General features: G+C 46.6%; 2 protein-coding genes across 6 annotated transcripts in view; one reads left to right on the forward strand and one right to left on the reverse strand.

The window, feature by feature from the left end:
- The first annotated feature begins 1,767 nt into the window (after positions 1-1,767).
- TMEM11 (transmembrane protein 11) lies at positions 1,768-16,496 on the forward strand. 3 transcript variants are annotated; one of them, XM_079134351.1, is made up of 3 exons: positions 2,341-2,447; positions 12,504-12,649; positions 15,595-16,496. In XM_079134351.1, exons 2-3 carry the CDS (start codon positions 12,588-12,590, stop codon positions 16,109-16,111), a joined length of 579 nt encoding a protein of 192 aa, XP_078990477.1. In that variant the 5' UTR covers positions 2,341-2,447; positions 12,504-12,587; the 3' UTR covers positions 16,112-16,496. The 3 variants fall into 3 exon arrangements, with proteins under 3 accessions (XP_078990476.1, XP_078990477.1, XP_078990478.1); XM_079134352.1 differs by lacking the exon at positions 2,341-2,447 and adding an exon at positions 10,856-11,717; XM_079134350.1 differs by lacking the exon at positions 12,504-12,649 and having other exon boundaries at positions 1,768-2,447.
- The window catches only part of DHRS7B (dehydrogenase/reductase 7B), a 41,532-nt gene continuing 35,167 nt past the window's right edge, over positions 16,204-22,568 (reverse strand). For all 3 annotated transcript variants that reach the window (XM_079134347.1, XM_079134349.1, XM_079134348.1), the window contains one exon: positions 16,204-21,010. In XM_079134347.1, coding sequence (XP_078990473.1) covers positions 20,805-21,010 — 206 coding nt within the window. In that variant the 3' untranslated portion in view covers positions 16,204-20,804. The remainder of the gene's footprint in view (positions 21,011-22,568) is intronic.

Genomic DNA, 22,568 nt, shown 5'->3' on the forward strand with positions numbered 1-22,568 from the left:
GGTTGCTTTGATCACATCGGTGGTGAAGAGGTTGATTAACATAAGCACACCCAGGTGATTTGTCATTGGCCGTATCCAATTAAGTCCATGCACACAACACGTGCACAGGTATTCCCGAGTGCTCCTGATCGTGCCTGCTTGTTTTTGACCTTTACCATGATTGGGCAGCAAGCTCCTTGCCTAATCTTTGCATAATTGGCATCAGCCCTACCCTTCACCTCCTGGAGGGGATATAAGCCGGGTCTCCTGGAGCGCCAGGGTTCGAGGTTCCAGGGCCCAGGTTTGAGGTTGGAGGTTCCAGGTTCGAGGTTCCAGTTCCCAGGTTTCCTGATTCATCAATAAACCGTTCCGAATTCAAGAGCCTTGCTACTCTTTTGTCCCCCTCGCCAAATTGACTCCGCTGGACAGCGTCAGGTAAATCACTCAGGTCTCCTGTAGTTTCTTCATTAACAAAAGGCAAATCTTAACAACAGTTATCACTTTTGTAGTGTTCTTGTGAAGATCTAAAGAGGTAAATCACCTAAAATATAGGATAGCACTGGGCATTCCATAACAATCAGTTGTTGTTGTCCTGTGCGCTAAGTTCCATGCAGTTATCATCTCGGGAAACAGACCAAACTTCTGAGGGGAGGTACTAATATCATCCCCATGTTACAAACAAAGCTGAGACACAAAGAAGGTACATAAGCAACCCAATTCAGAAGTGTGGAGCCACACTTCAAATCCAGTGTTCCAGAACCGCTAATATACCCTCTTAATCACCACACTGTCAAGAAAAGAGACAGAAGGGTGCAGTGATACACACCTGTAATCCCAGTGACTCAGGAGGCTGAGATACAGGAGAATCCCGAGTTCAAGGCCAGCCTGGGCAACTTAGTGAGAACTTGTCTCAAAATAAAAAGGGCTAGAGATATAGATTCGTGGTAAAGGTGTAGCCCTTGGATTTCAGCAGAACCATAAATAAATAAGATGTCACATATCCACTGTGACATAACAAGGCGATTGTTCATGAGTCTAGCATATGCTAGCATTGGCTCTTGGAGGCCAGGTTGTATGACCTAACTTAAAAACCAGGAACTTCCCAGACATCAGACATGTCCAAGGTCTTGGAAGCATAAAAGCCAGGGGCAAGGCAAGGAAAGGCTTAGGCACAGCATGACACATCAGTGGGTTCAACCTTTGCATTTACTAGCCTGGTAAGTTTCAGGCCAGCAAAAGGGGCAGTTGAAGTCACAGAAACAGACAACATTTAACAAGGAGGGGCTTCTAGGTTGTGCTAAGGAGCATGAATTACACCCTGTGAGCAAGGAGGAACTCTGAAAGGGTTTTAAACAGCTAAAACTATAGTAGGCCATTAGCCAGAGGGAAATGCAGAGGAATCCCACGTGGTTTAAGAGTCACCACTATATCTTTCAACCCTCTTGCTCTGACCTGCAGAGTCCCACTAGTCTGGATTATGCCTCTTCACCACTCAGAATCTAGAACTTATTCCTGCATTAGTTTTGTTTAATTATGGAACCAATCATTATATTTAACAATTGTGTCTGTGGGAACAGGAGACAAGTCCTCAAATTGTAAGGGATCTCCCCAGTTGTCCGTAAGTCTGAGGTAACAGCAACTGGGACAGTTTACAGCAGTGTAAGACAGGGAAATGCCAGGACCTGGGACAGAGTTCTCACCAGGGGGAATGAATTGCCCAACTGATACATTTAAAGGTATCGAAATTATGATGATTACGTGCAGCAGTACATACAACCCAAATCTCAGACTTTCTCTAACGCAGAGACTTTATTTTCCTCACAGCGATGATCATGTGTCGTAGCTGTCTTTGCTTTCAGAATCTTCCAACAGCTTGCACCTGCAAAGGAGCTCCATGGCGGCAGTGCCCGCGTCTGTCTCGGTCTCTCAAGTATGCCCAAAGTCCAGAGAATTGCGGGGGATGGAGCGGGAGCGGCCGCGGCTACTGCCTCCAAGGAGGCCCGGCGGTGCCTCCAGCCCCTGGATGACCTTAGTGTCAGGGCAGCTATGAAGGGCAGGAGGGGCGAGGCCCACGGCCCGCAACAGCAGCAGAAGTGCGCGGGCGGCGGGGCCGAGCCGCCCCCGCGCGGCGCTCTGGGAGTTGTAGGCACTTTCCTTCCACTCTCCTTCAGCACTCCCTCTCGAAAACCAAGGACGTCCAGACGCGACTCGCAAGCTGCGAGCTCCGGGAGCTCCGGCCCCTCCTAGGCGCCCGCGTCCCGGCTGCGGCTTCCGGCGCGCGGCATTGTGGGCTCCGTAGTTCGGCGCGCCCCGGGCCGCGCCGCCCGGCTGCCGGCCGGACTACATTTCCCCTCGGCCCGCCCGCCCGCCTCGGCGCTAGACACGGGCGAGCCGAGAGTCTCCAAGATGGCCGCTTGGGGAAGGAGGCGTCTGGGCCCGGGCAGCAGCGGCGGCAGCTCCCGAGAGAGGTGAGGTCCAGCGGCTTGCTACTGCCGGGAAAGTAGACCCGGGAATCGGGGAGCGCGGCGAGTCCTCCCGGGGCTGCGCGTCTCTTTGCCGAGCCCCGGCTCCTCGTCCCCAGCCGGGCATAAGGGTTCCAGCCCGGGAGGAGCCGGGATCCGGAGGGAGCGGGCGAGCGGCCTCCAGGCAGTGCCGAGGACTCCAGAAGGGTGGCGGTGGGGCAGGGCCATGCGCCCAGCCGTGCGGGCGGGGGCGAGGGCCCGCCGCGCGGGGAGGACCGGCCGCCCCGCCGGGCAGAGCACGTGGCGGTCTCGGCCCCCGACGTGGCGAGGAAGGGCTATCCAGAGAGAAGGGAGGGGAAGGCCTTGCAGAGCCTGGCGGACTGGGGGCAGGGCGCGCGAAGCGCAAGTTCGGCCGGGAGACGAACCTTGGCAGATGTGCCTTTCCCGGCTGAGGGCCGACCGCTTCCTCGAGGGGCTGTGCTTGACTTATAGAGGGCTCTCAGCAAGTGCTCCTACTTTGCAAGTCCTTTAAAGTGACCTTTCCCAATGAATGGTGTGTTGTTAGGACGCTTAGGAGCTTGTTTCTTCCAAGGTGGACCTCGATTTGAATAACCAATTTTCAGAAGATGGTACTGGAGTAGTTTCCGTATCGAACTTGCAGGTTTTGCTTCAGAAAAGCATTTTCAACTAGTAGAAGCTACTAGAAACTGTTCAACCTCTAGAAGTTTGGGTGTATATCAGTGGAGCCAATAGGATTAAACTGTCCTATCCATTTTGCTAAGGATTGATTGGTATCAGAAGAAAGTAAAGTTTTGGTTTTCTTTTTTTGGTCTTTCGATTGTCAGCAAAAGTTTTGTCTGTATTGTACCTTTTCTTTAACTGATTCCATCCCATGTTCATTGACATTGCCTGCAGATGGCTTTCCCTACCTAGAAGATTATTTCTTCCTGTTTGGCAGTGGTGATAGTTTCCTTTTTTTTTTTTTTTTTTATACCAGAGATTGTACCCAGGGACACTTAACCAGTGAACCACATCCCCAGCCCCCCCCCTTTTTTTTTTTTTTTTTTTTTTTTTATTTAGAGACAGAGCCTTGCAGAGTTGCTTAGGCCCTCGCTAAATTGCTGAGACCGGCTTTGAAATTGCCATCCTTCTGCCTCAGCCTCCTGAGCGGCTAAGATTACAGGTGTGTGCCATCACACCCGACTTCCTTTTATTCTTGAAGTCCAAGTATTCTTTTTTTTCATTGACTCTTCCTTAAAAGCAGTGGCAATGAATTTGTCTTTTCAGTTCCCACCTGGTATTTCTTACTGGACTGATTGGACTGTCAAAAGAAGTTACCTTTGTGATTGCCAGATGCCCTTAAAACCTAACACTTTTAAGACCTTTAATGCAAACATTGATTCTTCAGTAATAGCAAATGACCTGACTTAGAAAACTCAGTATCAGAGAGAAAGGCTTTCTTCCTCACTAAGTAAGAACAACTCAAAGGGCCAAATAGAGATGACTCAAACATGGTACAGAAGCTTGCCAGCAAAGATTAAATGTTTATAGACCTAAGAAAATAATATTGGGAATTGTTTTTATTTTGGCTTGAGATAAGTTAATTCAAAACAGTTTTGCCAACCACAGCCCATAGACTGAATAATCCAGTCTTCCATGGTTGGACCTCAACACCTTTTTTTTTTTTTTTTTTTTTTTTGGTAGTACTGGAAACGGAGCCCAGGCATGCTCTACCACTGAGCTACACCCCCAGTCCTTTTTATTTTGAGACAGGATCACACAGAGCTGCAGAAACTAACTTCAAATTTGTAATCCTACTGCCTTGGCCCCCCAGGTCACTGGGATTGTAGGTGTGTGCTACTGCGCCTGCCCCTCAACAGATTTTTAAGAGAATTTGAGTTGCCAAAAGATTTCACATAAAGGTGCCTGCAAAGCTGTATAGTGTCTTTCTCTTTGGTTAGGGCAAGTGCTCTTTAGTTCATTATTCCTGACAGCTTGACTCATTGCAGTTACCTGCCTGGTCTCTGTAGATGTTTAGGCTGTGACCTTTGGTTAGGAACTGTACTTGCACTTGTTGCCTGTCATCCAGGAATGGGCATCTGGTTTTTTTGTTTTCTTTTTTTGTTTCAGAGTCACCATCTGCCCTCTTTCCAGATAACATGGTATGACTGGAGGTCCCCCCCCTTGAGTTTTGCTATAAGGCCCTAGCCAGGTTCCTTCAGAGGAGTCATTTGCCTGTGCACATCTTTCCTAAGATCCTCCCACGCTGAGCAGTGCTTGGAAACTTAACCCGCCCCTGGGCTATGAAGCTGACTTCTGGGCATACCTCCATTCCTCAGTTAGTGGCAAGAATTTGGGTGGAGCAGGCCGGATTAATTGATTGCCCTAGCACCATAGATTATGAGGCCTGAGTGTATTATTGGCTCTCATGACTAAATTAGGCTGTTTATGGCTCCTAAATGACTTTGTTCCATGTCACATTCAGACTGACTCAAATTTCACCTCCACATTATAAGAGCACTATCCCAAGTCACTGCTTACATATGGATGGTATCTGCTTCATGTTGAAACTGAAGGCCACATCGTGTGGTCTGGGATGGGCTGGAGCAGAGCAATGCTTTGGAACAATTTGCTGGATTTGCCAGTGGCTACAGATTCTGCTGCATGTGCTGGAGGGGTTTTTGCTCTGCCTGGCTCTTGAGTGTTTCTAGACTCAATTCTAGATTAGAACTGAATTACTGAACTATCACAGAAATTTCATAGTCATTAGCCACATGTGATTACATTTAAATTAATTAAATTAAATGAAAAATTTAGCACCTCAGTCCCACCAGCCGCATTTCAAGTGCTCAGTAGCCACTTTTGGTTAGTGGCTACCATATTAGAACAAAACTTTCCACCATTGCATTAAGTTCTGTGGCTGTGGACAGTGCTGACCTAGGAGGGGTGGAAATACCAAACTGATAGCTGCTTACATGTTGATTTTTTTTTCTCTGCACTCCATTAAATTTAGGGAATCAACAGTTTTTATAAGGAAGAACATCAGACTCTGAGCTATAACCTAAATTCTTGTCCAAAATTCAGCATACTGGCAGTAAATACATCAAACAGATTGCCACTTGTCCTGCTAGTGTCATTGAGGTACACTCACTCATCTAGGAAAGCACAGAGCAGGTATCTGTGTGTTTTGCCACCCTGGTGCCAGCCTGGACTAGCTCACAGTCCCACCTATCTTATTTGGACTGCTTGGTGCCTCTCTCTCTCAGGACTCCTGAGCATCCCTGAGTTTTCCGTGATTGTTGGAATGTGAGTCTAGCCATGTGCTCTGAGTTCTTGTTCTTATAGTCATGTGAACATGCACCAGTCTGCATCTAATCATGATGCATGGCAGCCTGGAGTCTTCAGCTTTTAGGGTTTGATCATTTTCGGCAACCTTCCCTCCCCTGGCCTATGCAGCCGTCTGCCCAAGCATATGTTACCGGCCAGATTCATGGAATTACTAGAGTCAGCACCACATCCTCCTCTAGAGGGCTGTATTTTATCTGTGCACCCAGATGATGAGGTCTAGGCTGTCAACGTAGTTTAGTGCCCTCTCCAGCTCAACAGATGGCCACATGGGGCAGGTTGGTTCACATTGCTGGGGCTACAGACCCCTTTCTGATCTGATCCTTCCCTTTTAGTGCTGAGGACTGTTGGGGTTTTTTAATGTCTCTTGAGTGATTCCCATTCTGGCCCTCTTGTGTGATGGAAATTTTTTTCTTCCTGGTCTGGATGAGATGAACAGGCACAGGATTTGTACTCATGTCATAAAAAGCCAATAACGGCCTTAACAGTTGAGGTAAGGGCTGTGCAGAAGAACTTGGCACCATGGCAGAAACGTTCTCTATCTCTGTTGTGCATCAGGGCAGCTGTGAGCCACATGTGGCTATTGAATGCTTGAAATGTGACTAGTGTGACTGAGGGACTGAACTTATTTTATCTAATTGTAATTAAATTCAACAGTCACAGGTGCCTCACACTGGGTGGTGCTTTTCAAATTAGATTTGTACACCTGGCCCAGGTCCTGAGGGCATTGCAGTGCTTTGGGAGAACCAGGGCCTTTGGCCCCTTTTGACACAGGGAAACTGGCACAGGTTAGCAAGGTGTTTTGTCCTTGGACACAAAGCTAGTGAGAGAACTTGAACCCAGGCCCCTTGACTTCCACACTTAGTGTATTGTGTTCTTGTTCTTGAGGCAGAATTACTGCTTGATTACCAGACTGAAGAGTAGGAAAGTGGCCTCTTGCACGTGGTTTTCTCTGAGATGGATGAAAGCATCAGGTGCCCTGTGAAAGTTCCTTGGATTTTTGGAACTGTTTTGGGCCTATGTGCCTGTGCTTCTCTTGGTGACACAGGATTTTCCTGCCTAATCTGTTTTCTTTAGGGCCCTAAGGAAGCAGTGGTTGGTTAGCCAAAAACACGTTTCCTGGCCCTGGTGACTGAGGTAGAGTCCCGCACCTCATGTCACACATGGTAATCAAATGACACATATAAAGTAAAAAGCAGGCTGACAGTGGACCTAATTTAATTTTTCAGGCATCATTTCTCTTAATTATATCATTGTACCATCATTTTCTCTTCCTGTCACTCATTAACAAATGTGCATCTACTTTCTTTTGGGAACCTGTTACATTTAGGCCCAGTGCTGGGGTGTCATGATGTAAAGTCTTAGCCTTCAAGGAGCTTATGCCCTTTGTTTTGTTTTTCTTTTGTGATATTGTGGGTCAAAACCAGAAGCATTCTACTACTGAGCTATACTCCCAGCCGTTTTTGTTTTGAGACAGGGTCTTGCTAAGTTGTTAAGGTTGGTCTTGAACTTTCGATCCTCCAGCCTCAGCTGGAATTATAGGCATGCATCACTGTGCCCAGTTCTCCCCTTTTTAGAGGTGAACTCACACTTGAACCCGGCCTGAGAAAGTCTTGATCCCCACTTCAGGAAATGAGCTAAAGACATTGCTTGTACTGTAGTTAGGTTGAGTTCTTTTGGGTCTAGCAAGACCAGGAAATGATGGAAGCATGCAGGGCAGTGTGGCCATTGCTTGCTTGAGTGAAAAGGGAATGGGATTGTCCACCTTTTCTCTGGCAGGACTGCAGGGGTGTGATACCAACATGATACATCAGTCATGAGAAGCTCTCTGCTCCTGGACATCTCTGGACTGGTGGGCTTATTCCTTGTGGCTTCTCCTTGGGCATTGAGAAGTTTCCAGAGCTGGAAGTAAGCTGCCTCCTGCTATCCTGAGCAGTGCAGACTCACTGGTTGTCAGGTCTCTTCACCTCAAGGGATACAGGTTGTTGAGTGAGATTATCTTTTTATGAAAAGGTTTATGATTATTTTTCTTATTATAAAAGAAGTACATTTATTTGTTTTTTAATAAAAAGCAAAAGCATGAAGAAAAATAAATTTAGAGGTGAACTGTTAGGCTACCACCCGAAGAAAAATGATATTGATCTTTTTTGGTGTAGCAATACTTTCCTCATACATCTATCTCTCTTGTGTTTTAAAAAATGATGTAAATACATCAAAAGTTTATATGTTAAAACATGATGATTTTATTTATTTATTTTTGGTCCTGTGAATTGAACCCAGGAGCTCTTCATCATTGATCTACATCCCCAACCCTTTTTTTATTTTGAGATAGGGTCTTGCTAAGTTGTTGAAACTGGCCTTAAACTTGCATTCCTCCTTCCTTAGCCTCCTGAGTCACTGGGATTACAGGTGTGCACCATGGCACCCAGCCACAATGTGATGACTTAAAAATGTAATGATAGGGCTGGGGTTGTGGCTTAGAGGTAGAGGACTTGCCTAGCACACATGAGACACTGATTGATTCTCAACACCACATAAAAATAAAATAAAGGTATTGTGTCCATCTATAGCTAAAGAAAAAAAAATTTTTAAGTGATGGTAAATGAAAGAAGCCAGTTATAAAACAACACATATGATTCTGTTTATATGGAAGGCCCAGAATTGGCAAATCCATAGTCATGGAGTGGAATGTTGGTTGCCAAGGGCTAAGGGAAATGGAAAATGTTTTCAATGGTTACAGGTACAGGTGTTTGGGCTTTGTCATTGTTGTTTTGTGGAGCTGGGGATTGAACCCAGGGGTGCTGTACAACTCTATCCCTTCTTTCTTTCTTTTTCTTTTTTTTTTTTAATTTTGAGGCAGTCTCACTAAGTTGCTGAAGCTGACCTTGAACTTGCTATCCTCCTGCCTTAGCCTCCCAAATTGCTAGGATTACAGGTGTAGAACACCACACCCAGCCAGGGTTTCTTTTTGAGGTGATGAAAGTGTTCTAAAATTGTGGGGTTGATTACACAACTCTGAAAATGCTGAGCTGCTGAATTGTCCACCTTTAGTGGGTAAATTGTATGGCCTATGCATTCTACCTCAATAAAAATACAATTCAAGGGCTGGGAATGTAGTTCAGCATGCTTAGCAAGTGCAAGGGTCTGAGTTCTGTCCCTAGTAGGCAAAGAAAAAAATAACTACAGTGACTTACCACATCACACTCATTATAGAATGACTACTGTTAAAACAAAAGCAGAATCCTAGTGACTTAGGAGAATTGCCAATTTAAGGCCAGCCTGAGCAGTATAGCAAGACCCTGTCTCAAAAAAGGGCTGGGGGTATACCTCAGTGGTAGAGCACCCCTGGGTTCAATCCCAAGGGAAGGAGAGAGGGAGGGAGGAAGGACAGGTATTAGGGAGGATGTGGATAAATTTGTGCACTCTTGGTGGTAAGGTAAAATGGTACCATCACTGGAAAACTACCACAGGTCCATAAAAAATTGAACATAGAATTACTGTATGATCCAGCAATTCCACTTCTGGGCATATAAACAAAAGAATTGAAAACAGGGACTTGAATAGACACTTGTACACCTGTGTTCATAACAGCATTATTCACAATAGTCAAAAGGTGGAAACAACCCAAGTGTCCATTGACAGATAAATGGATAAACAAAGTATGATGTAGCTATACAATGGAATCCTATTCAGCCTTAAAAAGGAAGGAGATTCTGGAACATGGTGCAATATGGCTGAACCTTGAGGGCATTATGCTAAGTGAAATAGCCAGTCACAAAAAGACAAGTACTGTGTGATTCCACTCATAGGAGTTCTCTAGAATAGTCAGACTCATAGAGACAGGCAGTAGAATGAATGATGGTTGCCAGGGGATGGCAAGTTATTTAATGGGAAGAAGTTCTAGAAATGATGTGTTCAATAATGTGAATGTACTTAATGCTGCTGAACTGTACACTTCAAATGACTAAAATGGTAAAATTATGTCCATTTGCCACATTTAAAAATTAATAATAACCTTGTGCTTACCACTGAGTTTAGCAAGTAGAAAACTAGCCTTACCTTGGCCCATATGAGCCTCCCCCCAGCAGAGCTCATGAACCCCCATCTCCTTGTACTTCTTCATAGTCTCCTACAACTTTAACTTTGCATTTGAGTTGTGCACAAGAGGTATCTACGTGTGCCCTCCCCTCTAACACACACACACACACACACACACACACACACACACACACAAGCTGGCATCTATTCATCCTCATTCTGGTGGCGTACAGCTCAGTTTAGTTCTTGTTAGTCACTTGCACTCACCAAACAGTGCTGCTTTGCACAAACTTGTATAGCTCTTGACTTTTTAGGGGGTGTCAACAGACTTCAGCGATTCCCACATTTGAAATTCAAGCCTGGCATCATGGTATGGGCTGGACATAGGGCTGGTCTCTGAGTAGGCTGTCTGGCATACTCTTAGAGTACCCAGGTCCCAAAGAGGATATTTTGTGGCCTGTTGAGTTTTCACTATGGTGCATTTTGACTGTAATGCAGCATGCCCCAGGGCTTCCTTCACCAGCCGATTCCTCTTGGTGGCAAGCCCAAAGGCCAAATGTGGTTGCAGATGGAAGAAGAGAGACAGGTCCATAATGTCCACTCACAAGTGCTGTGAACAGAGGCAGCACAGTGTCTGCAGCAGCCCTTGGAGTTGCTTGAACAGGTTGTCGCCTGCCCCACTGAAGACTCAGAGGCTACAGTGACCCCAGTGCTGGCAAACTGCATTTAGTGATTCTTAAAGTGCCCGATATTATGCCAGGTTTAAAAAAATCAAAAGATCATTTAGTAAAAAGGGACCCCCTTCCTTTTATTTTCCAAACCATTCAGTTCCCTCCTTAGTGACAGATTCTCAGGTCTTTTCGTCTCCTTCCAGAAATGTTCTGTGCATATAAAAGCAAATAGATACCTTAAAAAAAAAAAAAAATACACTATTGATGGCATATTATAAACACTGTTCTATACCTTGCCTTTTCCTTTTAACTTGATTTTCATGGTATTTTCTATTATTATTTCCATCACTTTTTGTTTGCTTTCTTAATGTAGACTCTCGGTCATTTCACATGTCCAGAGAAAAGCAAAATTATGGTTTTAGTAAGCCCTGAGTGCAAAAGATTCCAGCTGGCTATAGGTTGAGCATGCCTAATCCAAAATACTCCAAAATCTGAAAGATTTTGAGTGTCAACATGATGCCACAAGTAGAATATTCCACACTGAACCTCATGTGATAGGTAACAGTCAAAATGCAGGTGCACTAAAAATATTGTATAAATTTACCTTTAGGCTACAAGGTGTGGTGAAACCAAAGAATTTCGTGTTCAGACTTGGTCCCATTGCCAAGACATCTTATTATGTATATTCAGACATCCCCAAATGCTGAACACTTCTATCTTAAGCATTTGGTAAGGGATACTCATAAGAGATACTGTATTGCTTTTCTAAAAAATCTGCTTCCACATCCCAGGGTCAGGCCATGTAGGTTCTAAGGCCTATGGCCTTGTAAGTTGGAGATCAGTTGATGATGCTCTGAATGGTTCAAGGCAGCCTTCCAACTGGGTTCTTAGCTGGGTTGCATTTGACCCAGAAGCAAAAACAAGCTTTTGGGGTGGGTGCTGGCATGGCTGAGCACTGACTGGATTTGGCTCGCTCTCAGAGAATTCAGCAACCAGTTTCTGAAGTAGAACAGTCCAGAGTCCATATTACCAGTGTGGACCTGAGCCCTTTAAAATCCACTTGACAGTAACAGATAGCACCCTGCTTCCACCAGCACACAGGAAAATGGGGTGCTGATTGCTTGGACTGGCCTGATGGACTCTGACAGAGCTTCTCCTCCTTCCTGTGTGTCTGGATTGTTGTGGTCTGAATCTTGCCATCTCCTTCCTTGTATATCATATGGTATCCTAGAAATTTACTTCTTTAGACTTCAAGAGATTTTATCCCAACCTGACAAAATGAGAATTCCTTTCCTTAACTGACTTTCACAGCAGAAGTAGTTATTGGTCCTTGGGACAGTAGAACAGGACACTGTGTTGGGCTGTCTTCAGAACCTGCTCTGGTTTAAGTACCTGGTGCCTTCCGTTGGCTCTTGTTCTTGTTTCCACACCATGTGTTTTGCCCTAGTGGGATAGGAGCAGGCTGAGCTGCTCCTAGTAAGACAGTGGGGCTCCAAGAAGCTGAAGTGATGGCTTGGCAAGCAGTGGGGTGTCATCTATGGAACCAGCTCACAGATGTGTCAGGTGGACACACCTGTGTTTACACTGGCTCACTACAAGCTGTGGCATTCATGAGACCACCTACAGTGAGGGCAACAGATGCCTGGATCCAGTGAGGACAGAACCCACTGCCTTGGGAGCACTTGACTGACCCAGGGTCTGCTTGCTGCTATTCTCATGCTGTAGGGCTGGGATGCAGGACAACAGTAGTAAGGCTGGATCTTGGAGGTCTCTGAAGTCACTCCCAGACATGTTGGGACTTGACACACTCACACAATCTGTCTTGACAAGTGGCAGTAGGTAACCTTGTCCACTGTGCCTGCCCAAGGAACCTGAGGGATCCTGCCATGCAGAGGGCCTGGGGCAGGGTGGGCCTGGGTGGGTGTGGGTACCATCTGGGCTTGGAGAGGGAGCTGGGGACCTGTCAAGGGTTGGAGAGATGACACCTGCCCACTGATGTGTTTCCTAGATGGAGCGTTCCGGCCCAATCCAGGTGCTGGTTTGACTGGACATTCCTCACTGGGAAAAACACCATGTGAAAACTACATTCAGGATGGCTACAAGCCTACCAGGCAGAGAAGGGCAAGCAAGACACCGTGGTGGAATAGGGTTTGGGTGAGAACATTCTGTAACCCCAGCTTGATGCCATCTTTTGTTTTGAGTATTCCACAGGGATGAGCGCTCACTTCTGACATCCCACAGTGAGGTGTCTTTCCCTCATTTCAGAGTCTGCAGAACACACAACTAGTTTGAAAGCAACTCCTTTTTGGTTTCACAGATGAATGCATGATTTGATCCCTTGGGTCTCTTGTTCTCTGGACCCTTGGCCTCTCTTGGCTACACATGACCACAAAGGAAATGAAATCTCTTAGCCAGAAATGCTTCCACTTGGGAGTCAAGACCCTGTCACTCCCACACACCAGGGAGCACAGTCACACCTTAGCACTGACTGATTTCTGTGTGCCTGCCAGAGACTACTCGGCCCCTATTCATTAGCTAGAGTGAAACCCTGATTCAGGCTGGCTTGTCTTTTTAAGGCTTTTAAGATGCTGAATTCTGCCTGAGAGAAACAGCTGCTGTTACCTCCCTCTGAATTTTCTCCAGAAGAAGAAACTTCACAAAGAAACTTAAAGGGGAAACCCTGCTTTTCCATTTCATCAGCTTCCTGTGTGTCTTTGGCAGCCCAGTGACTGACACACCATGTCACAGGTTGCTTTGACCACAGCCCATGTTGAGGCTTCTTATCTGACCCCAGGGAGTAATTTTTCTCCAGTGCACTGTTTAATCAGGGCCTGTGATTTAATTAGCAGGCTTTGCCTTAACTCAGCTTAATTACAGATACTTTTTCAGGATAAGGAGTTCCTTTTGTCTGGGTCCAAGCCAGAGCCTTTTATTAAAGGGGGTCCCATCTGGGAGTGGGATCCCCTCCCTTGGCACATGGGTGCACAGTCTGCTCTTTACTGTGACTTTCATTTTTGATGTGCCCACATAAGAACATTAATCAGTTCATCCAACTAGAGTGAAACCCTGCCTCTGAGGTTTGCTTATCTGTTTACTAAAAATGAATTTTTAAAGTGCTGAATCTTGGCTTGAGGTGTGGCTAATGGTAGAGCACATGCTTAGCATGTGTGAGGCCTTGGGTTTCCATCCCCAGCCCCCTAAATAAATAATTAAAGTGTCAGATCCTGCCCAAGAGTGACAACTGGAAGGAGTCTGTGTTCTGTCGGGCTCTCTGGTTGCCTGTTTCTTAGTGTTTGCCCCTGCAGTCCAGTTTCCACTGCACTCCTCCATGTTGTTTCTTTCAGGGAGGATTGGGATCCTCCTATGGTGAACTGAGAGGGTTCTGGATAACGTCCTTTTAGGTGTCTTCACTAGTCTCTATGGTGTCAGTTGCTAGAGTGCATGCCAGTATGGCTGCCACCGTGTGGGTGCTGGGACTAGCCAAGTAGGCTGTGAACACTTTGTTTGTGCTTGTTGGCCACTGAAGGGGCCTAGTTCCTGTCAGGGAGAATAGCACAGTGACCCAGAGCCCCCTGGTTTGAGGGGCATACATTTGGGTGGGGAAGCAATGACCACCAGCTTTGGGGACTAGGGGCTACTTTTCATTGAAGCATATGATATATAGCTCTGCACAACTAGGTAGTAACATTGTAGGCTAGAAAGCTTGGTTCATCCATAAAGCTATGTCTTTAATGTCTCTGTGGGGCTTTGAAGATGACCTTTTTTTGTGGTGGGGTACTGGAGACCTAACCCAGGGGTGCTTTACCACTAAGCTACATTCCAGCCCCCCCTTTTTTTTTTTTTAATATTTTGAGACAGGGTCTTGTTAACTTGCTGAGTCTGGTCTCAAACTTGGTATCCTCCTGCTTCAGCCTCCAGAGTCACTTGGGATTACAGGCGTCTACCACCACATCCAGCTGAATAAGGCATCTTATGAAACGAGCAGAAGACATAAATCTAGGAGAAGCAGTCCATGCTAGATGACATTATGGAGGCTTAGATCTGAACAGGTCAAAATAAGACCCCAGGAAACATGGAAAGGGGTGTGCAGCCCTGTACTTAGGTTTGCCTGTCCTGGGTGTGAGAAGATTCTGCTTTAGATAGGAAGTCTGTATAAAAACCTTAAATTGCCCAACAAGCCATTTCAGCCCATGCTTGCTGCTGGGGCTGAGACCCAGGGCTCAGCTGTCATCTTGCTTTGACACAGAGCTGAGCCTTTCCATAAGGCTCCTAGGTAAAGAACCTAGTTCAGGGTCATGTCATCCATCTGCAGTGCTGGGGGAGCAAAAGGTTGAACAGTGTCTTTGCAGGCATGAGAGTAGCCCTCAGTGGTGATAGAGTCCTGGGCCTGCAGGGTCCAGCTGGGGCCATCATCTGGGCTGCATGTTTGAGAAACCGCACAGATGCTTCTTGCCCATGAGTTGAGAGCCATTGTTGCTCTTTTCCCAGCTCAGAGAGAGGGCTGCATTTCCCCTGGGATAGCTGCTGTTCCTGGGTCTGCTGTACTGCAGCCTGTCCTCCCAGAGGGCTGGAGGAGTAAGGTTTTCAGGCCCCTGGGGTGAAGTTGTCTCTCTTTATTTTGGGTTGTACAGACCTTGGATGACCACTTTTGAAGTGAGCCAAGGGCAGGTTCAGTATCATGTCCTGGAGGGTGAGTTGATTTCCATAGAAAAACCCTCCTGCAGTTGCCTGATAAGCCCAGAACAACTTCCGAGCTGTTGACCTTGTGCTTCTGCTGTGTTCCGGTTCATGGCATTCTGTGCTGAAATCATGTTTTTCCCCTTTGGGCTGTGTGCTGACTTGTCGGTCTGCTAGGGTGCCACACTCGGCTCCCCAGCAAGCTGGCATGCAGATGGTAGCTTGTCAGATGCACTGGTTACTCCTTTTGCTGCGTCTTTTTTGGTTTGCTCTTTCATTCTTTCAAAAGAAAAATGTTTACTGATTATCTTGTGTGTTGGGTTCTAGAGCAGATAAACACCTAAGTGGCGCTTCCAGCATCTTAGTGAAACCTAGTCCAGTGCTTCTTGGCCTAACTGCCTTGTCTCTCTCCCCCATCAAAGGGTGAGCTTGTCAGCCACGGACTGCTACATTGTGCATGAGATCTACAATGGGGAGAACGCCCAAGACCAGTTTGAATATGAGCTGGAGCAGGCCCTGGAAGCCCAGTACAAGTACATTGTGATTGAGCCCACCCGCATCGGCGATGAGACTGCGCGCTGGATCACCGTGGGCAATTGCCTGCACAAGACAACCGTGCTGGCAGGCACCGCCTGCCTCTTCACCCCATTGGCACTGCCCTTAGATTATTCCCACTACATCTCCCTGCCCGCTGGCGCGCTGAGCCTGGCATGCTGCACCCTCTACGGGATCTCCTGGCAGTTTGACCCTTGCTGCAAGTACCAAGTGGAATACGATGCCTATAAACTGTCCCGCCTGCCTCTGCACACACTCACCTCCTCCACCCCAGTGGTGCTGGTCCGGAAGGACGACCTGCACAGAAAGAGACTGCACAACACGATAGCACTGGCTGCCCTGGTGTACTGTGTAAAGAAGATTTACGAACTCTACGCTGTATGACTTCAGTGGAGCAGGGAGAGGAGCAGAGCCACACAGCCCACAAGAGATGAGAGGATTCAGATTGCCACAGTAATACTTTTTGCTCTGCAAGGCAGCCTGGGAAGGTGTTTGGTTTAATACTTGTTATTTTTAAAAAAGAACACAGATCATGGGTGTACCAAGGGTTTTTTCAGCTCATTACACTAAGATATGGATTTCCATAACCCAGGAGGGGTTCTGAGGCTGTGGAAGTCTGATTGGGCAGTGGAATGTGGATGGAAGCCAGTGCTACTGAGGGGGTGTGAACGTGCTTGGGGGGGGGGGGGTCTTGGAGTATATTGTTTAACTGTACCATTCAGAGCCAACCAGAAGCTATTGACCATTATTAAAATTATGAGAATTTCAACTTTGCTGTTCTCTCTGTCCATAATGGTGCCTGCAGCTGCTGCTGCACATGGGGTATACAGGCACTGCGGACGCCTCGTGCTCCTCACGCAGCCTAGTGTCACCACTTGTAGCAAGAACTGGTCTGGATCTGAGGTCTGGGGCCAGCCCCTGCCCCAATAACCTAGTGTCCTTGCTGTGGCCAGTTCCAACATGCTGGTGTTCAGGGACATGGTAAAGTAATGGGGCCTAGAGATCACAGGTCTTTCTTTGGGTTCCCCTAGGAAATTCTGGGGCACGAGAACCTTTGTCCAGAAATTCTGGTTTAGGAGGACACAGGTGCTAACATCTTTGGTTTTTTGTTTTTTTTTTTAAAGCACCACAGCTGTTCCTGATATGTGGACTGAATTCAACCCATGTACTAGGTCAAGGGAAGAGTCCTGGCTGGTCTTGGGGGCCATTCCACAGCAGCCCAGTCCTATGCTCCTTTCTCAGCCAAAAGGCATATTATGCACCATCTTCCATGCTCCTGTTGAGGTTTTGGATAAATGGAAAATAATTCCCTTTACAAAGGCTGAGGCCTCAGTGGCCCAGTTCTCCCCTAAGAGTCACACAGCACTCATGAAGGACAGTCTTCAAGAGACGGCCAGATTGACCTTTCACCCAGCCACGAAGGATCCATCAGGAGGGTCTGGTCCTCAAAGCCGTGAGGAGGCTTCACCCAGGGTGCACAGCAAGGTTCTGGGGGTGGTTAAGCCGTTTTTGGTAGGGGAGATGCAAAGATTTAAAAAGTACCATAGCCCACAAAACATTTTAAAAACTTTGTTCTAATAATACTAATCATTGAGTGCTGAGTGACAAGATGTTAGGTGTACAGTATGGTTTACATGGTGGCCTTTGGCCAGTGGGAACAATAAAGTGGTAACAGCATTGGGCAAAAGCGATCCTGGACAAACAGGCCTCATCCCAATTGTGTAGGACAAGTTGGAAATGCATTGCCCGTGAAAACTCGCAGGCTCTGACAACTGCTGGGCAGGAAATCATGGTAGGTGTTTTTGTAACAGACAGGTCCAGATTTGGAAAGGGAGCTCCATGCCTGGCCTGGCTGTGCTCTTTCTGCACATCAGATTTCATGGGGGAGGTGGCTAGGATTGGACAGGCTGTGGGACCTTGGGTCAGCCAAGCAGATGACCTCACCAAAAATAGAAATCAGGTCACACTAAACAAAGTGACTCTTGTTAGATGTAGTAACTCAGACTGTGAAATGCCATCTTAGTTATGTGGTCCCTGGTCATGCAAGTGAGGCTGCAGTGCCTCTGCAGACAGCAGGGCAGGGATGAGTGTGACCAAGGCAAGGCCATGGGAGCAACAGACACATACCTCCCTCCTCCACAGAGGAGCTGTCACAGCAGGGATCCTGACAAGTGGCTCATGTTCACCTGTGTCATGCGGGTTAGAAATAGCTTTCAGTAATTGCCAATTGAGAGGAAGCAAAGGTCACATGATGCAGATCCTGTGGAAAATCCACCCAAGTCCCATGCGGGTCATTTCAGGGAATGGGTCATGTAACTAATCCAGCAAATCACTTTAATCTTAACTACCCACCCCATCCAGTTTCAGAGAAGCTAACCAGGAAATGTGAAGGGCAGACCCTGATGCTCTTTCCACCTAGGTCTCCTCCTCAGTCTCTCTTGACTCCTCCAGTTTTCACATCTGGTTTAGCCACTATCACGCCCACCTGTCCCAAAAGGGTGGGAGACTTGCTGTGAACCAGGCTGTGCACCCAAGAAACTGTGTTCTCACTATTTCCCCTTTGCACTTGTTGGCTGGGAAGGAAAAACTGGTTTTAGTTTTCAGTCTGTTTTGGGCAGGAAGCACAAGATGGCACCAAAAGGCTTGGAAAGGAAAGTAGAAAGTGTCTTTGAACTTAATCAGATATCTGAAGGCAGAACCAATTAAACAGTGTGTTTTTCAGACCTACCAGCAGAATTCAAGATTGAAAGAGGGCCCAAAAAACAAAAACAAAAAAACCTCCCAGGATAGAAAAACTAAACTGGAACAGCAGCAAAATGGCTGCCCCGGTGGCAAGTTCTTACATTTAAACACTTTCGAAAAGTTCAAGATTAAAATGAAGGTTGTTCAGAGGCCACAAACTGAAGGCAGGCTGTGCAGGTGGAGGCTCAGTCACAGGAAGATGCACTAGTTGCCCTCCACATGAGAACAGGCTGCCTCAGGAGGTCTCACATTTGTCCAAACCAGTGCTTTCTCCAGAAATGCTTTCTTAATTCCAGAGGTACCTGAAATGACATTTTAGGAGCAACAGAAAACTTGAAGCACACTGATGACAGACCATTTGGACCATGGTCTCTGGGGCTACGGGCATCCATCTGACATTAACGCTCCCCTGGAATTTGTCAGCCTCAAGAGCAGGGAGCTCCACGCTCAGCCTCTAGCAAGTAGCTATATTTTCCTAGATGTTAATAATTACATTTTACATTATACTTTCTATTCATATGGGAAAATTATACATTTTAGAAAGTTTTTAAAAATGTTAGGTAAAGAAACCACTACATGTTGACCACTGGACATGGTTCAAGCATCCACATGGTGAAATGAACGTAAGGTTCCAAGCTTCCTGCACCACAGCTGCAGGCTCATAGGGCTTGGTGGCTCATAGCCACCTGACACAGTGGCTCCCAAAGCAATACCTTGAACAGTGGCTATGAGATTCCCTGTCTTCTGAAGATGGAGGACACCATTGCTGAACTCTTTTTTCTGAGGGCAGTATATCCAATGCTGACCATTTTATTTAGTGGACAGGAAAGGACAGCAGCTGGACATGGGTCATTCTAAAAGTGCCAGTCAACAAATGTCTAAGGAGAGGTGTTCTTTCACTTCACTTAGAGGGAGAGCCCTTTGAACTTGCCACATGCTTGGCAGTTTCACTTGACTTGAGGCTGGACTAATTCTGGAACAGTTGCTGCTGCCTCGGCTCCAGCCCACCCTGGACATTGAGAAACTTTCTTTCCTATGTCAGGAATGGGGTGGTGATTCCTGTGGAAGATGAAGAACCACTCATCCTTGTCTATATTCACACTTCATCCAAGGCTTCTGGAATGTCCACAGGATGTGTTGTGAGCCAGGGCACCAGATCTAATCACCCACTTGTTCTTCTTCTCCCAGGAAACTTGAAAGCCTCCAGTGCCCTAAACCCAGGCTCTTGTAACTATCTTTATCATCTGTCAGAGGCAGCTGTTTAAAACAAGAGCTGAACAGAGCCAGAGTTAAGTCAGTGCAAGACATCAACATCATTTGCTAGGAGACTTTTATTCCAACTTGGGGAAGTCTATAATAGACCTACTATTTAAACTTCAGTTTCATTAGTAGGAAAAAAATTTTCCCTAAATGAAGTTTGACTCACTGAAGAACCTCAACTATGTACTTTTAATAAATCAAAGGTGGACCCAGGCTGCCTTTCTGGCAATAATGAGTGAATGAACTCCCTCCACCAGGAAATTGGCTACTGCTTCAACTCTCTGCTCACCAGGTCAGTTTCTAAAGGTTTCTTTTTCTATCGGATGTCTAGGGCCATGCAGGGGTCTTCCTTAAGGCTGCTACCTCTTTAGGAAATTCATCTGCTTTGAGTGGTGCCTGGCATCCTGCAAGGCAGTGGTTATAGTCAGCAGGAATAATATAGGGAATAGCTTTTGGTGCTAAAGCCAGGATTATTTGGGATGTGCCACATAACCCATCATATACTAGCCCACCATTTTCTGTGTTGAATGGGCTTTCACAGGACCCTGGAAAGGGATATGAATAATGATTTCCTATAACTGCAACCTTCTCTCCCAAGTGCTGGAGGTTGTCTCTGCCAAAGCAAATGAGTTAAGTGATCTTGGATACGTCAAACACAAGAACAACTGGGTCAAGTGATGTTATGACATCTGATTCCAAGATAGACATTTTCTAACAGTCATCAAGGCTGAAATTCAAGGACACATGGTTCTTCTAGTCACTGAGGTTTATGACTCTTACTGTTCCTATCATTTATTTCATATTTTTAGAATTGAAACCCATCTCCATATTTATTCCTTAAGTGTTTATTCCTCACCCCTAGGAAGAAGCTCATTGCCTGTTTGGTTCCTGTTCTCCATCTGCAGAGGCTGCACCATGAACCTGCAGGAGGAATGTTTCTTCAGTCTTTTCCACCTGGAGGGCAAATCACCATTAAAGTTTCAATCACACCTATCCCTGGTAGAGCAGTCAAGCCTGGGAGATATTGCTTCTTATCATAGCTTGAATTGGTTGGAGTTGCTAGCTCTGGCCAGGATTAGGAATTCTTAGCTTTTCGCTCCTTTCTGGCCCTGGAGGCCATGATGCTGAAGAAGAGCTCAGGAGCCAGAGTTCGAACATAAATGGCCAAGGAAGGCAGCAAGTCAGCCAGGATCACATCTTTCTTCTTCTTCCCCACAGCAGCAAGAACATCTTGGGCCACCTCTGCAGGGCTTCGGCCCTGGGCTGTGTTCTTGTCAATAGCTAAAAGAAGAAAAGCAACACATGAACTTGGAAGCAGAGGTCCCTCTCTCGAGGACTGGCGCTGACATGAGCCATTGGTCAGCTTGCTGCACTCCCCTGTGAAGCTGTTCCCAGAGTCTGACAGGAAGCAGATGGCATACCCCTATCCCCGATGGTGTTATATCCTGAAGAAACAAGGAACCATTTTATATTTCTAAGTGGGTAAGTGGGGGTAAGGGAGATGTTGGTGGAACATGGGGACAAGACAGACTGGGGACCCTAGTCAGTGATTGGAACCAATGTGAGTACATCTCCTAGTGATCTAATGGCAAAAGCGGAAGGCCAACCAAGGTAGGGTCTCATAGAGCAAGCCCCTTGCACCTGAGCAGCAGCTTCCTGACCTTGGACATGTTTGCTCTTGGAACAACCAATGAATTGAGAATATTATACCATCTATTGAAGTGGGGAGGGCCTTCTGACCATTATGTGCCACCAGCTCACTGAGTAGGGAGTAGACAGATGTCCCAACTTCCAGGGGCTGGGGAAATAGCTCAGTTGGTAGAGTGCTTGCCTTGTAAGCACAAGGCCCTGGGTTCGATCCCCAGTACCAAAAAAAAAAAAAAAAAAAAAAAAAAAAAAAAAAAAAAAAAAAAAAAAAAACTTCCAATGTTGTGTTAGCTAGACAAGGGACAGGAAGAAATCCATAATTCACTTTAGCTATTGGGGAAGACAGCTATGGGTAGTTTAGAGGGTGTCAGGTTAACTAACCCTTCATTAGTGACCTGACATTCTGCAAGCAGAGCAGGACAAGTTAAGCAGTCACTGGCCACTAGCACACACTGAAATCTTTCAGAAGCTGTCCAGTCTGCCTGAGTTTCCTCACTAGTATCTGTTCTCACTGTAGTTTTGTTAACAGAAGAATGGGAAGTTTTTAATTACTGTTTAAGTGCCACAGATTTGCTACAGGAAGAGAGCAGCTGCCACCCAGGACAGGGCAATCTTGGTTCAAGTCTGGCTGGGGTGGGTGCAGGCCCAGCATGCCTTTGGCAGATACTGCAGCACAGACCTGGGAGGGACCACACCCAGGGAGGTACGACACAGTGGAACATACTGTAGAGATGGGCAGTCCTGTTCTGAGTTCAGACAGGCAAGCAGACAGGCTTCAACAGCTCTGGCACTCATGGGCCAACTAACTTGAGAACCAGCAGCTGATTGCTCTCAGCATGGCTTGCATGCTGGGCTGGGCTGCCCAGCCTACAAATGGTGACTGCAGGTCAGCCTCAGTGCTGCCTCTGACTGACTGACTTCTGCACCACACCCAGCCTCACCCTGAAGACTGGCACTGAAGCCAGTCACTTCTCTAACATACTGAGGCGGGACCATTCAGGCAAGCCACCCACACTTGCCTTAGGTTAATTCCCTTAGTACTGATAGTGAAAATACTGCTTGGGCCTTGGAATCTGGAAATAGGCCAGCTGGATGATTGGGGGCATTTCAGCTTAGGGACCTCATTTCTTTCACACTAAATCTTCTACCTTCAGGGCTCCTGTTCTGAAAGCTTTAGTGGTGACATTCAGGC

This window comes from Sciurus vulgaris (genome assembly GCF_902686455.1).
Source record: "Sciurus vulgaris genome assembly, chromosome: 3".
NCBI classification, from domain to species: Eukaryota; Metazoa; Chordata; class Mammalia; order Rodentia; family Sciuridae; genus Sciurus; species Sciurus vulgaris.

Bases quoted from the DNA above. Each gene is read 5' to 3' on its own strand.
- TMEM11 (XM_079134350.1), top strand. From the start codon at position 2,386: ATGGCCGCTTGGGGAAGGAGGCGTCTGGGCCCGGGCAGCAGCGGCGGC. The intron at 2,448-15,594 runs GTGAGGTCCAGC...CCCCCATCAAAG, and splicing joins GGCGGCAGCTCCCGAGAGAG to GGTGAGCTTGTCAGCCACGG.